Raw genomic sequence first — 16,285 nt, 5'->3', positions numbered from 1 at the left:
ACCACGTAAACCACATTGTGCTTTTAGAACTACAGAACAAATCAACGAAGAAACTTACATCATCAACAATGAGACTGAGGATTTGCAGATTAGGAGAATCTTTGAGCAACTGGACAAGTAACTTTGACCAATCATCATTGCATATAAACAGCTCTAACTTTTCAAGCTGACTAAAGACAATACCTTCACGATACACAGTCTGCACACATCACACACACATAATAAACAAAGGATTTAAACTCAAGAGCATGGACGGAGCTAGGGTAGACGCATGTGGGTCAATTGACTCTAGTGAAATTTTAAATTTAGTTGAATTTTTAGGAAAAAAATCAAATTGACTCTGATAAAATAACAGAATTGACCCCTATAAAAAAAATTAATAACACAATTGACCTCTTAAATTATATTTTGACCCTGATGAATTGAATTCCTACCTCCGCCACTGCTCAAGAGAATATAATAATGTGAGATTGAAACAAAGACTTACCTTTTCCGTAGAGTTGAATGCTACGCGTAATGAGAGACGTTTGGAAGATGTAACTGATTCGAGAAGATCTTGAGGATTTCTCAGAACAACGATATTTGCCTCTTCAAGCTCTGGCATATGGTCAATAGAATAGGAGAATCCTTTACAATAAAAATCTTCAACTTTGGAATCCTCAAAGTTGAAATACTTCAAAGAAGGTGTGACTATGATACTCGCACCAATAGAACATGTCGAGTCTATATGTACAGATAAACGCTTCAAGGAAGGGTCATGAACAACTAACCCTAGCAATGTGTCGCATCCAACTCGATGAATAAACAAATCTTCAAGAACAGGACAACTTTGTAAAAGCAGACGAAGACAATCTTGATTTAAGAATCTCACATGTCGAAGATCCAAGGTTTTTAAGGAAGGGAGACAAACCGTCCGGGGAGCATCCACAAGAATCTTGAAGCCTTCGAGTTTCAAAGTGACTAGCGATTTGCAGGTAAACAAACTACTTGGGAATAACACTTCATGTTCTTTATAGAAAGGAAGATAGCTGATACTTAGCTCACGCGCACAACGAGAAATTGCGAGTCCAACCCACGATTCGAAATCCTTACTTTGAAGTGTTCTAAGACGTACCCTGACGCGCAAGCTTTCTATGATGGGAGCTCCGTAGAATGGCAGAATCTTGTAGATAAAATACTGACAGAGGTATGAAGATTTTGAAAGATTAAAATCACCAATGGTGTTAGGGTAATCATCGAACTCGAGTTTAGGCGACCACTTCCAAAGAAACTTCCACCGTTTGGACAAAACGCTAGTTGATACAGCAACTTTTGTTGGAAGATACGATAATATCTTAATCAGCAATTCATCAGACCAGTTACTGATGTTGGCCATATTTTTGTTAGAAACAGACTAAAAGGATTTGTCAGAAACCAAACCAAAACAAGCGAAAACAAAGCCACAACAGAGGAACTGAACAAAAACCTAGAAGGAAGTCGCTAATAATTTTTTTTTTTTTTTGACAATCGAAGTCGCTAATAAAAGTATAAACCTTTGGTGGGCTTAGGCAGGTGAAGCTCTATCAATTAGTACTACCTCATTATCGAAAGGATCCGACCCGGAAGATCAAGGTTTATTTACATTATTACGAAGGACTTACTAAGATACCAATGTATTTTTAATTTTATTCTTAAATATGTTAAGAACCTCACTTACTAGATATTTGGTATTTAATCATGACTGAATTTGTCTCTTTTGTTAGCTTGATCAGTCTTCTTTGGCCATATGTGATTACTGATTACTGGTTTCGTTAGACTAATTATTTTGACTTTTGTTTGATTTTAGGAAAATATGAGAGAGGAGTATGAGATTGAGATGAAACAACAAAAGACATGTACATTTGTGTTTTGACGGTTAATTCAAATACAACAACATCAATGAGTAGTTTTATTAACTTAAGCAGTGTTGTGTATGTTATGTGACAACTAAGAATCTCAAATTTTTATCGAATTGAGTTGAATCTGATATTTTTAGTTCTTCGGCTTTGTAGTGTAGCGTGTGCAAACATCAAATTTTGAGAATTTTATCAATACTACCATGAACAGTATCAAACATTGTGGCCAATGCCATTTTCTTCTATTCCTTTTCCCGCTTGCCACAACTCCATGCTCAAAAGACTATTATATCTTTTTTTTTTGAAACATAAAACTAATTACTTTTTTATCTTTTTGGAATTGACATAAAACATAATACAATAAGATAATAAATGCAAAATTCTCTTTTTGGAATTGACTATTATATCTTTCTTTATCTCTTTCAATCATCAATTATTTCTCCAGAAAGACAAATCTCTAACTCCTCCTTCTAACCCTTTCCGTTTCTTCCATCTCAGGCTTTCTCAACTTTTAATCTTCCTCCATCTCAGGCTCTCTCAGTCCATCGCCGGCACTGCAATACAAACTGAATCTCTTTCTCCCAAACTCTATTTGTTTCAGTCCGTCGGTCGCATATAATGGAGAAATTCTTTATATGCAGATATGGTGGACCATATCCAACAACCAAGGTTTTTCTCCACCATTATTATGTCATTCGTTCTGTTTATGGATCATATATGTTTGGTCTAACCATTTGTGTTCATGTATAACAAAAGAAATTGTACTCACTGCAGGTCTGCAGTTCAGGTGGACCAGATCCAGCAGGCAAGGTTTCTGTCCACCACTATATATTATGTCATTCGTTGTCTTAAGTGGACCAAACAGATTTATTCTGATATTTTTGTGTCTATTGCTAACAAAAAAATTGTCCACACTGTAGGTCTGCAGTTTTGGTGGACCAAATCCAACAAGAAAATTTTTGTCCACCACTATTATATCATTTATTTTCTTAAGTAGACCATATATGTTTGGTCTTACCCATTGTGACCATTGCTAATATTAAAAAAGTTTCCACACTCCTGGTCAATATTTCCTGTGGACTAGATTTAATAACCAAGTTTTATGTCCACCACTATTATGTCCTTCGTTCTCTTAAGTGGACCATATATGTTTGGTCTGACCTTTTTGTGTCTATTGCTAACAAATCTTATTGGCTACACTACTTTTCTGCAGTTTCGGTGAACGAGATTTAACATGCAAGGTTTTTGTCCACCACTATCATATCTTTCATTCTATTAAGTGGACCATATCCATTTGGTTTGACCCTTTTTGTACACATTGCAGGTCTGCTGACAGCGCATGCACTGATCATGTTGTCCTTCCAGTGGACATGTTTATCTGTTGTCCATCCTTGCATTTTTGTCTAACTATCTTCAGAATTTTATTATGTAAACCCTACTATTTTGTTCCCCTAAATGTACTCTATTTTGGTCCATCACTATAATTTGAGCAGTAAAAAAGGTTTGTGCAAAAAGATTAGTTTGATAGACAACAATGTCAACAGTTACGATTATTGTTCAAGTATGAATAAAAAATCATTGTCCAAGGTTTTTATATTGTATTACAATAACCGGATAGACAGAAAATAATTGTTCACAATGCAACTCACATTACCATTGTCTACCACTTTATGGATGGACAATAATTTTTCGTAGTTATAATATCCTAAACATTGTCTACACAGACACAACCTAAGGGCATCTCCAACCTCACTCTATTTTAGAGTCAAAACTCTATTATAGAGCAACATTTGTTCCAACCCTACTCTATATTTTCTTCTAAAATAGAGAAAATGACTATATGTAGAGCAACTCTATTTTCACCTATATTTTTTTACACTAACTCTATTTTCACCTCTAAAATAGAGTAATATATTGGAGGAAAACAATGCTCTATTTTAGAGTTGCTCTATTTTAGAGGAAAAAATAGAGTAACACATTGGAGATGATCTAATGAAAGAGAAATGTGTCATTAATGCTCTTTTGGAAGTCGCACATAATATTCGCCCATTTCTCTCATCTTTCTTGCTTTTTTTTTAATTTGAGGGTAGTTTGGTCTTTTGTTTATATGACACATAATTAAAAAGTGGCAGTTTAGAAAAATAAACACAAAACTGGCATTTCCCAAAAAAATTTGTTTTGAAAATGGTATTTCTGGTGAAATTCTCTCAAATTTTTATAAGATGTCATGAGTAGGAAAATACACACATATACACATATGCCTGCTCAGATCGGTTTACATAATTATGGAACCTAGACGGATTTGGGTTGGGTCAAGTTACCTATTTGACTCCTTATGATAAGACAACATCAAATTATCGTTTTAGTTGTAACTTTTTTAACAAGCATAAGAGTCATGACTGTGCGATTTGAGTCTCGAGATGAGGTGACCTTATAAGCTTCCAAACTTGAATTTTACGACAATATTTGAGCATAAGGAGACGGGTGTTCCAAAAACCTGATTTGGTTCTCTTCTTTGAAAAGAGACTTGTGTCGCAACTTGCAAGGCATACACATACAAATTGTAGGTTAAACAAGACGATATAATTTATCAACCAAATGATAAGAAGGCAATAGTTTTTTTTGAAAGCAAGTCCCAAATCTACAGTTGAATATCTAATTCTTGGACAACAAAATCAAACTTTTAAAATCCATAATCGAAAGTTTAAGCAACGAGCATAATTTAAGATAATACTCAAGAAATTTCTCTCTTCTTGTCTTCCTTTGTACCCTACAAAGTCGAAAGTTTCAAGACTCTTCAACAAACAATTAGGAACAGAGCTCCCTTCAAGACTAGGCAACTCGTGGAAATTAATGTTCCGTTGAACGTTGCCAAATTGTATATAAGTCTGAGACAACAATAGGATATAGATAAGATTAGTAAACTATACGCTTTCATACTGATAAAAATAAATTTTATATCAATAAAAACTTACAGAAGCGTCAAGATTGAGGACTCGGAGTTTAGATGAATCTTTGAGCAACCGGACAAGTAACTTGGACCAATAATCGTTGATTATACATAGCTTCAGATGTTCAAGCTGATTGAAGACAATACCAGCATCATACCCGGGCTGTACACGTGACAACGCTTACAGATTTAGTGTTAAGTAAAATACAATGCAATTGATGAAAACTTGGAATTTCATAGATGGAAAACAGCTTACATCTTCCTTACTGTTGAAGTCTACTCGTAATGAAAGACGTTTGACAGATGTGATTGATACGAGAAGCTTCTCGGGGTTTTGCTTAACAAAGATATTTGCCTCTTCAAGATCAGGCATAGGCTCAACCAAATAGGAGCATTTACTTGTAGTATCAACAACATAGAAAGACTTCAAAGAAGGGGTAACTATTACACACCCATCATCAGAAGAACATTCACTGTTTATATTTAAAGATAAACACCGCAAGGAGGGTACATCAACAACTAAAACTCTCATATTGTCATAATAGCCTCGGTCAATACTCAAAGCTTCAAGAACAGGGCAGTAGGATAAAAGCAGCGAAAGAGAATCTTCATTCGAGTATGTCACACGGAGAAGTTGCAAAGTTTTCAAGGAAGGGAGACAAACAGTTGGAGGAACATCCACAAGAATGTTTTTGCCTTCAAGTTTCAAAGTCACGAGCGATGTGCATGAATACAAACTACACGGCAGTAATACCTGAGAATTAACATCCCATACATACAAATAGCTGATACTTAGCTCGCGCACTCGGCGAGAAACTGCAATTCCAACCCACTGTTTAATATTCTCGGATTTAAAACGAAACTTGAGGACCAAGCTTTCTAGGATCGGCGCTCTGTGTAATGCCAGATTCTCATAACGATACATCAGAAGTGAAGACTTTTTTGTATGATTAATATCTCTGTAATCATCGAAATCAAGTTTAGGCGACCACATCCAAAGAAACTTCCATTGTTTCGACAAAACACTGGTTGAGACAGCAACTTTTGTTGGAAGGAACAATAATATCTTAACGAGCAAATCATCAGACAACTCACTTATTTGCGACATATTGTTCACGGGTTTTGTTGGATAAAAATCCCTAATCTAGGATCTCACCAAGAGAAAAGGCAAATACAGCCTTAGGATCTCACTAATCTAAGAAAAGGCACTGAGGTAGAAGGATCGCTTCGATCGAAGGACTGGATTTGATGGTTTTAAGTGAAGATGATATGATGATGAGACAGAGAAGAGAGATTGAAGCAGATTGTTTATGTTGATTTTGCTGATTGATTTCATCGTAACTAGCCAAAGGCATACAAATAGAAGCCCTAATCTGAGTTAACCGTTTAGCGAACCAAACCGGTTTAACAATCCTGTCACAACATATCACAAACCCAAGATAGTAGATAGAGTATTTACAATCGTCGATACTTTGGTCTTTCCGAACCTGAAAAAAAAAATATTAAAGAAGGAAAAAAAGAATACCGTGAGATACAAACAATGCCACACCGACACCGAGCAACAAGAGACAAAACCCTAGAAGATCATGTGATTATAAATATCGACGCCTCTAGCAGAACCTTAGCTTGAGCAGGACTTCCATTACTTAGACCCATGGGCGGAGCTAGGGTAGAAGCATGTTGGTCAATTGATCCTGGTGAAATTTTAAATTTAGTTGAATTTTTAGGAAAAAAATCAAATAGACCCTGATAAAATAGCAGAATTGACCCCTATAAAAAAAATTAATAACACAATTGACCTCTTAAATTATATTTTGACCCTGATGAATTGAATTCCTAGCTCTGCCACTGTTTAGACTTATGATTGAATTAAACTGACCCGTTAATATTAACCAGACCCGTATCAGGGTTTAAGAGAGGAGCTAGAGAGTAATTAATTTGCTGCAATGGAGATGGACAGAAGATGGAGGAACTCCATGTACAATTTTTTTGTCAATCTCCATGTTTCAGGGGATTTTCAACTGGGTAATTGCATTTTGTTTTCAGGGGATACAAAATTTGTAGCTGCAGTTTATGGACCTAAAGCAGGAACAAAGAAGTGTCCCCTAAACCCAGCATGTGAAACACTTATGTAGATGCAGGATTGGAATCCCTTAAAAAAGAATCTTGCCGGTAGAATACTAGAATCTATATTTTCAAAGTTTACTACTCTTTTAATGCAATTGCTCATCAATCGATATCTTTTTCTTTGTTCGTTACTCTGTTGATCTCGCTTTTGACTTTTTGAGGTAAAAATGAACATATAAAAGAAGGACGTCAACAGCAGGATTCGAACCTGCGGAGGCAAAGCCCAACAGATTTCGAGTCTGTCTCCTTAACCACTCGGACATCTTGACTTCTGTTCTCTTTCTTATTATCTAATTCTAAAACTTCAAATTGAAAAAATTTCGGTTTCCAATTGTTATCAGCATAGTTTTGTCCAATTATTAATAGAGAGTTTGTGGTATTAACTGAATTCGGTGAATCGGGATAATCGAACAAAACCAGTAAAATCAAAAGTCAAAAAACCATACAATTTTCATTTAACCAACTTAAAGTATAAACTAAACCGTGTCGGTTTTCAAAACCAGACCAGTTAATAAAAAACGAAATTGTGTTTGTAGAGATGTCTAGAGAAGAATCAGAGATCAGCTTTTCCAGGATACCTAGGGAAAGGAATAACGTCTCTGATGTTATCAATTCCTGTAGCGAACAGAATCATGCGTTCGAAGCCAAGTCCAAATCCACAATGCTTCACTGTTCCATAACGGCGCAAGTCAATGTACCACTGATATGGTTCAATTGGTAGACCCATCTCCTTGATCCTGTAAAAAACAAAAACAAAAAACAGATTTTGCTTCATAAACGATCACAGAAGAAACCAAAAATAGAGGAGCCAAATATTTGAATTATTGGTTTCACTTTCACACACCTCTGTGTGATGACATCATATCGTTCTTCCCTTTGGCTTCCACCAATGAGTTCTCCAACCTAATTCATACAAAGAAAACAGATAACCAAAATAGCCAGTTGATGTGTGTTTTCCTCAATGATTGAATGGCACTATAAGAAGACGGTGAGTTTTATTATTACCTTTGGAACGAGGACATCCATAGCAGCAACTGTCTTTCCATCATCGTTAAGTCTCATGTAAAAAGCTTTGATTCCTTTCGGGTAGTTATAGACAATAATTGGCTTTTGAAACACAACCTCTGTCAAGTATCTGTAAGTGCGAAGACATGTTTGGTTAGCAACCATTTCTTGCAAGTGTTTAAAAAGTTGAGGAATGGTTTTTATTAAGGATTATACAAACCTTTCATGCTCTGAGGCCAAGTCGACTCCCCAATCCACTTTGTTATCAAATTTCCTTCCTTCAGCTACAGCTCTCTCAAGTAACTCTATTGCTTCCGTGTATGTTATACGCCCAAACGGGGTTGAGGCTACCAATTGTAGCCTCTCAATGCATCCCTGGTCGAAGTTCTTAGCCATAAGTTCCATGTCATCGTAACACTTCTCGAGCAACCACTTGCACATGTATCTCACATAAGCTTCTGCGCAGTTCATGTCGTCCTACACAAATTTCAAAGAAGGTTTCTAAGATACTGCAACTATATTGTGATCAAGAAGTGACAAAAGAATACCATATGTATAATACCTGTAGATCTGCAAAAGCAATTTCAGGCTCAACCATCCAGAACTCAGCTAGATGCCTTGTAGTGTGAGAGTTCTCTGCCCGGAAAGTAGGGCCAAACGTATACACACTGCTCAGAGCGCAAGCATAGGTCTCCACTTGTAATTGACCAGAAACTGTCAAGAAAGCTTGACGGCTAAAGAAATCATTGGAGTAATCAACTTTTCCATCTTTTTTAGGTAGTCCAGGCTTAAGCTTTGACCTTTCTTCAACTTGAGCTAAATTCGCCTTTGCTATAGTAAGTTCATCAACAGAAGCTTTAATTTCTTGCTTGCTTGCATCGGCAGCTTTCAGTTGCGCTACAGCTGCACCTTTCTCCTTAACGATAAGCCTCGCCGCTTCAACATCAGCCTCGGTGGGTGGAGGGTTAACAATGAGATCCTTCTCAACCTGCTCAGTGTGGTTGATCAAGGTTGTTACTTGGAACATTTCACCAGCACCTTCACAGTCACTTGTTGTGATGATAGGAGTGTGGACGTAAAGGAAGCTATGTTCTTGGAAGAAACTGTGTGTGGCGAAAGCAAGCGCATTACGGATTCTTGCAATTGCTGAGATCTGAAATCACAACAAATACCACCATAAGCACACAATATAAACTCACAAGTCTAACTTATTCAGTGATACAATCAAACATAGAGAGCATTAAAAACAAGTTTGAATCAATCTCAGTGAAAGAAGTAAGAAGTATTTACCGAGTTAGTCCTGGGACGAAGATGAAGCATATCTCTGAGAAACTCAAGAGTCAACTTAGTCTTAGGAAGCGGATACTTAGCCTCCACCGTTCCCACATCAATCACCTTCTCAACGCTAAGCTCAATCATCTGCTTATCCTTACCTTCCGGAGGTAACTTCAAAACTCCCTCAACAGTCACACAAGTTCCCGTCGCAACCAACTTAGAGAGATCATAAAGAGACGAACCAACCATAACCTGAAGATTCGCTGGACAAGATCCATCGTTCACCGCAAGGAAAGCAAAAGCCCCTTTCCCTTGCTCCCTTCCGGTTTTAACCCAACCGCCGATTCGAACCTTTTGACCGGCGAGATCAGCTCCGCCGTCTGGTCGACCCAGAATCGATTTAATCAGAACACGGTTAGAAAATTCCGCGTTCTTCACCGTGGGTCCATCGTTACCCAATGCAACGGCGGCTAACTCGTTCGCCGGTGGCACAATCTCATCAGCCATTGTTTTTGATCTTCGGAATCTGAAGCACAGAATTTTGGGAGGCGTCGCGATTTGAGATAATAAAACCCTAAAAGAGAAGAGGGAGGGAGGTTTCAGAGTCTTCGTTATTGAGATGTGAGAATCACCGTTGGATCTTTCGATTATATATCGTTGGATTTTGAGGATTCTGCAGGGTTAAAATTGAATAAATTTAATAATACCAAAAGATTCCAACGAATAAGATTGACTCTTTTTGTTTCGTATCTAAATTATTGCCTTTTTCATTCGAGGTGAAATTACAGTTATTACAAAAACATAATGGAAAGTTTTTAAATGTATTTTCCAAAAAATTTGGGTGATTTTGTTTATACTTTTTAATAACAATTTTCATGGATTGTCGAACTTGTGTTGTTAATGGGCTTAATAGGCCCACTATATATCGGCTTAATAAAAGGCCCAATAGATCAACGTCAAAGGAATATATAAATTACACATTCGTTATCTAAAAGAAACCCTAATTTCTGAGCTTACGCACTCACTCGTTTCAGCTTCTTGCAGCCGTCGGTAACGGAAGAACAAAGAGAAGAAAAGCAAATTAATCATGGGTAAGATCCTTCGCAAGCTTATTCATTTTTTTTTCTTCTTCTTCTGCGGGATCTGTTTGACGGTGAGTGTTTTTTTGTTAATGATTTACAGGAAAGGTTCACGGTTCTTTGGCTCGTGCCGGTAAGGTTAGAGGACAAACACCCAAGGTTGCCAAGCAAGATAAGAAGAAGAAGCCCAGAGGTCGTGCTCACAAGCGTATGCAGCACAACCGCCGTTTCGTCACCGCCGGTAATTTTCCCGATCTCGATACTTTACTCTTTTATTGGATTAAGACTCTTGCATTGTTGCGTAATTTAGCTGATAATTGCTTTGCGGAATTGGTAATTTCTTTAGAAATGCTTTGTTTGAACCAATGAAGCTATCATTTTGTAAAACAAATCATTTACACTTTGTTAATTGATTTGTGCAGTTGTTGGTTTCGGAAAGAAGAGAGGACCTAACTCTTCTGAGAAATAGATTGGTAGAGAAGCTTGAAAAATTTGAAAGAGATGCTTTCGTGAATCTTTTGTCTCTCACTGAACTTGTATGTTTTAGTAGAGAACCTGGAAAAGTCTATTTTGTAACTTTGGGAATCTTTGTTCTTCTTCGTTTAATTTCTTTTGGTACTGAACTGTTATGTTTTGATTCTATGCTATGAAATACAGTTTTTTTAGTTATTGTTTTGGTCATCTTTGGATTTCATATGCCTCTGCTATGACTTCTTATAATTGAAATCGAATTATGCGACAAATAGTCTGACAAGAATTTTGCAAATAACATTCATTTCCGTGGAGTGTGCTATTACTTAGAAATATGAAACACCCAATAACTGAGGAGTAAACAAGTCTAGAACAAGCTATAGACAAATTCAGAGTTCGTCATGGAAGCCTGTGACAGAACCTTTCGAAGCTTTCTCTTTGAGGTACTGTACAGCCATCGATGCATGGATTGCAGCACCATACGGAAGCACATCCTCGTTAATTCTATAGAGTGGTGAATGAGATGACGCATACCCTTTGGTCTCATCTTGCATTCCCAGGAAGGAGAAATGGCCAGGGATTACTTCTGCAAACTTTGAGAAGTCCTCTGATCCCATCAACGGTTGTGCTTCCTGAACAGCTTCTTGACCCAACAAGTCTCCGACTACCTTCTTGAATTGCTTGTATAAGTCCATGTCGTTCACTGTTGGTGGTAACGGTTCTTTGCCATTTGGTATTAGATTCACAGATGCATTGCACAGATGGACTGTTGCTTGCTTGGTAATCACCTAGAATCAAAAGTTGAAACCGGGGATTGGTTCTATGGTAAAGCACAATACCGCGAAAATCTTAAAAGGCACAATCATGGATCCACCTCTTTGATTCTCTGTTGAAGCTGACTAAACCCGGTAAAGGCTCGAAGAGTTCCTCCTATGGTAATTGAATCAGGGATGACATTGAACGCATTGCCACCATGAACCTTAGACACTGTGACCACCTGAAGAGGAACACACAAATGAGTTCTAGAAAACCAAGACCAGGTATGAGATCAAAGAGTAAGAAAATGAAACCTTTGAATCCCAAGGATCAGTTTCACGTGAAACCAGGTGTTGAAGACTGAGGACAATGCTTGAAGCTGCAACAACAGGATCTATCGTATGCTGAGGGATGGCAGCATGACCTCCTTTCCCACTGATTACAGCCTCAAAGAATCCAGCTCCAGCCAGCAAGGGACCTGCACGTAAAGCGGCTTTGCCAAAGGGAACTCGGTTGGTAAGATGTATCCCAAAAATAGCTTCGACGTTCTTCAACGCTCCTTCTTCTATCATCTTTTTAGCTCCTCGCAAACCTTCCTCAGCTGGCTGAAAGATAAGCACCACAGTTCCCTAACCCAAAAAAACAAAGAAATTAATTTATTAGGCCAATGTTACTCATGAAAGTATCTTAAAAGGGTGCAAATGCAGGAAATGCATAGAGACCTGCAAATCGCGGCGATGTTCTTGAAGAATCTTAGCAGCACCAAGAAGCATAGCAACATGACCATCGTGTCCACAAGCGTGCATTTTCCCAGGATTTTTGCTCTTATGCTCCCACTCAACAGCTTCCTAAGTCCAAGAATCAAATCAAACAATGTTATAACCTTTCATTACCTAAGAAAGTGGTATTGGTGTATGTGTAATCAAACCTATGATCAAGCAACCAGTTTAATCTAATTCCATAAAGTTTCTAACTAAAAGAGTAAAAATCAAAGACCTAAATGTATCGAATCGATGTAAGTTCTATGAGATTTCTGGGAATTTGGTAACTACACCTGAATAGGCAAAGCATCCATATCAGCTCTCAGAGCAACGAACGGTGGTTCTCCAGAACCGATATAACCAATAACACCGGTGATAGCTACGGGATACCGATACTTAACTCCGATAAGGTCAAGCTCCGACCTAATGAGTTTACTGGTTTCGAATTCCTTGTAACCAAGCTCAGGATTCTCGTGAATTTTCCTTCTGATACTCACCATCCGATCGAAGAACTCCGGACTCTTGGCTAATTCGAGGTACTTCTTCGGGACTTGAGTTACATCTCCGGCGGTGATCCATGGTGATTCCGATGAAACACCAAGTAAAAGGAAGAGGAGTTGTAAAGTCAAACTGAAGAAGAGCACAACAAAATTATTCAGAGCCATGGATGAAAAAGGAAGATGACAACAAACACTCCAGAATTAACTGATGCGCACTGAAGTGAGTTCATTAATGGGCTACAAAGCCCATTTTGATGATGGAAAGGGCCTAAGTTTACCATCACAAGGTCCTTCTTCTTTGATTTATTTTTTCTTTTTTTTTCTTCTCGTAGGTCCGATTTTGTAATCTTCTTGTGACACATATCCAAAACTAGGTGAAGTTCGGTGTGTTGCACGGATTTATTTTGTTTTATTTTAACATTAATATTTTAAATAATTAATAATTAATAACCCATTACAATAATTAATAAATTATATTATTATTCATCTTTGTTTTATTGAATTTAAAAATATATAAAGCATATACTATCTCTATTATACAATTAGGACATATTGTTTTGTGATGTAAAACCATGTTACAATAGATTCATGGTGAAATTTGTGATTGCAAGATAGTTTAATATTTTCATGTCTTTTTACCACTTTACATCAAGTTTCCTTGTAGTATTTGGATTGTGATCTTCGATTTCGAAAAAAAGTTAGGTAGTTGGAGGTTGTCCACTCCAAATGAGAAAATATATGTTTTTATCAATCTGTTAAATTATTGATTAAACAAACCTGAGATCTCCGGCGGTCGATATCACAAAAAATTTGGATCGAAACCAAAACTTAAATTTTCGTATTAATGTGTATCATTTGGTTGTAGTATGTGGCCTTTCGAAAAAGGGATTGTATAGTTCATGTTGCTTTCTTGTCGATATTATCGTTTGATTTTGAGTAGGAGTTGTTGTGTGGTTGTCTTTATGTAATCCATTTGAGTTTTATTGCTGAAATAAGATTTAATTTCTGAGTAATTTGTTATCTTTTTGTCATGCATTTGGTATACTTATTTATAGAAGAATGTGATTATTTGTTACTGTAATTATTTCCCAATTTAATTGTCAGTATTCTTTGTATTAAATTTTAATTTTACCGTTGATTTCTTTTGTGTTGTTAATAATATTTATATATTTAAGTGTTATTATTTTGTAATCAATTTGACACTTCAAAACCTAGTGTCTAATTTAAGCATTCAGTTTTGATTACAGAGCAAAAAACAAACATGTTACTATTCTATTATTAAATTTGGTTTTGCTCTTATTCTACTAGTGCAATTGAATATATTTTGTAATCAATTTGACCCTTCAAAACCTAGTGTGTTTTGTTTTTTGTTTATAAAATTTGTTTGTGTTATGGTTTTTAATATTGACTGTAATTATTATTTTTGTTTATCTTACTTGATAATGGAATTATTAGTTGTTATATATTTTTAGTATTTTATGTGTTGTATATTGTTTTGGCAAATATTATAATTTTTTTTAATGCATCTAGTTTAATTGTATCAGTTTGTAGCTGTTGTCGGTAGATGGTACATATGAAAAAATTTCCTGGCATGATTGTGAATTCAATTTTGTCCTCGTAATCCCAAGGGCTATTGTAGACATACATATATGTGAAACACATCAACTTTTTATTAAGTCAAACTAATTTAGAGTTTAAGGAAAATAATCTTCTATTAAAGCAAACCAAATTATGTATATTTTTTATTTACAACAGTCAAAGGAATGAAAGAAATTCTAATATAACTTTAGAATTCTTTTTTTTTTTAATTTGTGCTCGTTTGACAAAAAAAAACATGTGTTAATGTTTCATTTTCTTTTTAAATAAATACACCCGATAAAAGCTTTAACAAAATTATCTCTTCTAATATAATTAGTTTTAGTTTTTTTGTTTAGAAATTGGTGGATTAAGAGAAAAATTGTTTTTGCAAAAAAGAGAAGTAATTTTTTTTTTCAGGACAGGTGTGAGCTCCATATGTGCCACGTGTTAAGCTCAGAAAATAAAGTGTTAGAAGCTAAGTCTACTTGTTTGTGTTTGTTGAACAAAAACAAAAATAAGATTTTGGTAATGATTTATTCTCTTTTTGCATAAATACACTTGGGTACAAGCTTTAACTAAATTATCTATTCTAATATAATTAATTTTAGTTTTTATTTAGAAATTGGTGGATTGAGAAAAAAATTGTTTTTGCAAAAATGAGAAGTAAAAAAAAATTCCAGGACAGGTGTAAGCTCTAGATGTGTCACGTGTTAAGCTTAGAAAATAAAGTATTAGAAGATAATTCTATTTGTTTGTGTTCGTTGAACCAAAAAAAAGATTGTGTTAATGTGTTATTTTCATTTTGTATAAATACACTTGGGTAAAAGTTTTAACTAAATTATTTATTCTCATATAATCAATTTTGGTTTTTATTTAGAAATTGGTGGATTATAAAAAAATTTGCAAAATGAAAAGTAAAGTTTTTTTCCAATACAGGTGTCAGCTCCAGATGTGCCATATGTTAAACTCAGAAACAAAGTTTTAGAAGGTAATCCTACTTTATTATATACATAATATTTTAGATTCTAAGAATATAATAATTAAATACCTAAAGTCTAAATTGAAAAAAAAAAACTAAAAATAAATCAGTTATAATAAAACTGAAAATCCAAGTATAAATCAGTTATAATAAAACTGAAAAGTGTAATTAAAACTAACACTTGTAAATAGATTAGATGTTAGTAAATCTATATAGCTGGACGTGACACATATCCTGGTTCTAAAAGGGAAACTAAAAGGTAAGAAGTTGACCAATTTTAAAATTTCGTTAAGAAAGTTAATCTAGTATACAGTACTTGTTAACAAATAATAGTAGTCAGATTTGATTTTAATTATGGATTCTGTTTGTTTAGAGGGGTGTGGATAAATATAATTGGTTTGCTAATTAAAGGTCAAAGATAATTGGGTAGATTTGTCTCCAATTATAGAGGTAAGAAATCGTCTCTTATCTTTTTTCTTAAAGCCATATCATCCATCTCTCACTACAAATACCCCCCTTTTGAGTCTCTAGCTCCCCATCAAATTACATATCTTCATAGACATTCTCTCTTCGATCTTTTTGTTTTCACGATTAATTCATCTTCTTTTTTTCTTTTTTTACAATTTGAAGATGACTATCTCTGTCCAAAACCCTGTTTTTGGTAATCATATATCGATCTTCTTATGATCATTCTTCAGTTTCTTTGATTCTTGTTTATTTTTATTTTTGTTTAATCGTAAATATAACAATTTTACGTTCTTTTTTTTGATAAAGAATACGAGGACTCTACGACGAATAAAAAGATCGGAGAGTTACAATTGGACAGCGGAATTCCAATGTCGAAGATATCATCCGATGATGAAGTGTTTTTGGCTCCTGAGATGAATGCATTTGGTCGTCAGTTCAGGTTTAAAAAAAAAAAAAAAAAAA

The 16,285-nt window shown here is 35.5% G+C and overlaps 5 protein-coding genes, 1 long non-coding RNA gene and 1 other non-coding gene across 7 annotated transcripts in view; 2 read left to right on the top strand and 5 right to left on the bottom strand.

Moving 5' to 3' along the window:
* Positions 1–1,375, bottom strand: part of LOC109127441 (putative FBD-associated F-box protein At5g56700) — a 6,695-nt gene extending 5,320 nt beyond the window's left edge. The window contains exons 1-2 of the mRNA XM_019232109.1: positions 488–1,375; positions 34–199 (exon numbers count right to left, since the gene is read on the bottom strand). Of these exons, the coding sequence (XP_019087654.1) occupies positions 34–199; positions 488–1,375 (1,054 nt within the window). The remainder of the gene's footprint in view (positions 1–33; positions 200–487) is intronic.
* LOC104728941 (putative FBD-associated F-box protein At5g56690) lies at positions 4,835–6,128 on the bottom strand. Its single transcript, XM_019232539.1, has 2 exons — positions 5,081–6,128; positions 4,835–4,987 (listed from the first exon to the last, which is right to left on the bottom strand). Exons 1-2 carry the CDS (start codon positions 5,930–5,932, stop codon positions 4,835–4,837), a joined length of 1,005 nt encoding a protein of 334 aa, XP_019088084.1. The 5' UTR covers positions 5,933–6,128.
* Positions 7,139–7,220, bottom strand: TRNAS-CGA. The gene has a single exon. It is a non-coding gene; the product is annotated as a tRNA-Ser (tRNA).
* Positions 7,355–9,853, bottom strand: LOC104726208 (asparagine--tRNA ligase, cytoplasmic 1-like). The gene is made up of 6 exons (XM_010445012.2): positions 9,247–9,853; positions 8,519–9,109; positions 8,177–8,433; positions 7,957–8,086; positions 7,796–7,854; positions 7,355–7,688 (listed from the first exon to the last, which is right to left on the bottom strand). Exons 1-6 carry the CDS (start codon positions 9,736–9,738, stop codon positions 7,505–7,507), a joined length of 1,713 nt encoding a protein of 570 aa, XP_010443314.1. The 5' UTR covers positions 9,739–9,853; the 3' UTR covers positions 7,355–7,504.
* LOC104726209 lies at positions 10,221–10,979 on the top strand. Its single transcript, XR_758019.2, has 3 exons — positions 10,221–10,322; positions 10,414–10,551; positions 10,733–10,979. It is a non-coding gene; the product is annotated as a 40S ribosomal protein S30 (long non-coding RNA).
* Positions 11,059–12,987, bottom strand: LOC104726211 (IAA-amino acid hydrolase ILR1-like 1). The gene is made up of 5 exons (XM_010445013.2): positions 12,592–12,987; positions 12,260–12,385; positions 11,852–12,166; positions 11,656–11,778; positions 11,059–11,569 (listed from the first exon to the last, which is right to left on the bottom strand). Exons 1-5 carry the CDS (start codon positions 12,961–12,963, stop codon positions 11,171–11,173), a joined length of 1,335 nt encoding a protein of 444 aa, XP_010443315.1. The 5' UTR covers positions 12,964–12,987; the 3' UTR covers positions 11,059–11,170.
* LOC104726212 (inositol oxygenase 5-like) overlaps positions 15,860–16,285 on the top strand; it is a 2,554-nt gene continuing 2,128 nt past the window's right edge. The window contains exons 1-2 of the mRNA XM_010445014.2: positions 15,860–16,016; positions 16,130–16,262. Coding sequence (XP_010443316.1) covers positions 15,986–16,016; positions 16,130–16,262 — 164 coding nt within the window. The 5' untranslated portion in view covers positions 15,860–15,985. The remainder of the gene's footprint in view (positions 16,017–16,129; positions 16,263–16,285) is intronic.

Source organism: Camelina sativa, chromosome 11 (assembly GCF_000633955.1).
Source record: "Camelina sativa cultivar DH55 chromosome 11, Cs, whole genome shotgun sequence".
NCBI classification, from domain to species: Eukaryota; Viridiplantae; Streptophyta; class Magnoliopsida; order Brassicales; family Brassicaceae; genus Camelina; species Camelina sativa.
This window is presented reverse-complemented; position numbering and strand designations above follow the sequence as displayed.

Coding starts and splice junctions, on each gene's coding strand:
- LOC104726208 (XM_010445012.2), bottom strand. CDS start 9,738: ATGGCTGATGAGATTGTGCCACCGGCGAACGAGTTAGCCGCCGTTGCA. Junction 9,110..9,246: donor TTCGTCCCAGGACTAACTCG/GTAAATACTTCT, acceptor TTGTGATTTCAG/ATCTCAGCAATTGCAAGAAT. Junction 7,689..7,795: donor TATGATGTCATCACACAGAG/GTGTGTGAAAGT, acceptor TGTTTTTTACAG/GATCAAGGAGATGGGTCTAC.
- LOC104728941 (XM_019232539.1), bottom strand. CDS start 5,932: ATGTCGCAAATAAGTGAGTTGTCTGATGATTTGCTCGTTAAGATATTA. Junction 4,988..5,080: donor ACTTCAACAGTAAGGAAGAT/GTAAGCTGTTTT, acceptor TCACGTGTACAG/CCCGGGTATGATGCTGGTAT.
- LOC104726211 (XM_010445013.2), bottom strand. CDS start 12,963: ATGGCTCTGAATAATTTTGTTGTGCTCTTCTTCAGTTTGACTTTACAA. Junction 12,386..12,591: donor TGGATGCTTTGCCTATTCAG/GTGTAGTTACCA, acceptor TCTTGGACTTAG/GAAGCTGTTGAGTGGGAGCA. Junction 12,167..12,259: donor AACATCGCCGCGATTTGCAG/GTCTCTATGCAT, acceptor TTTTTGGGTTAG/GGAACTGTGGTGCTTATCTT.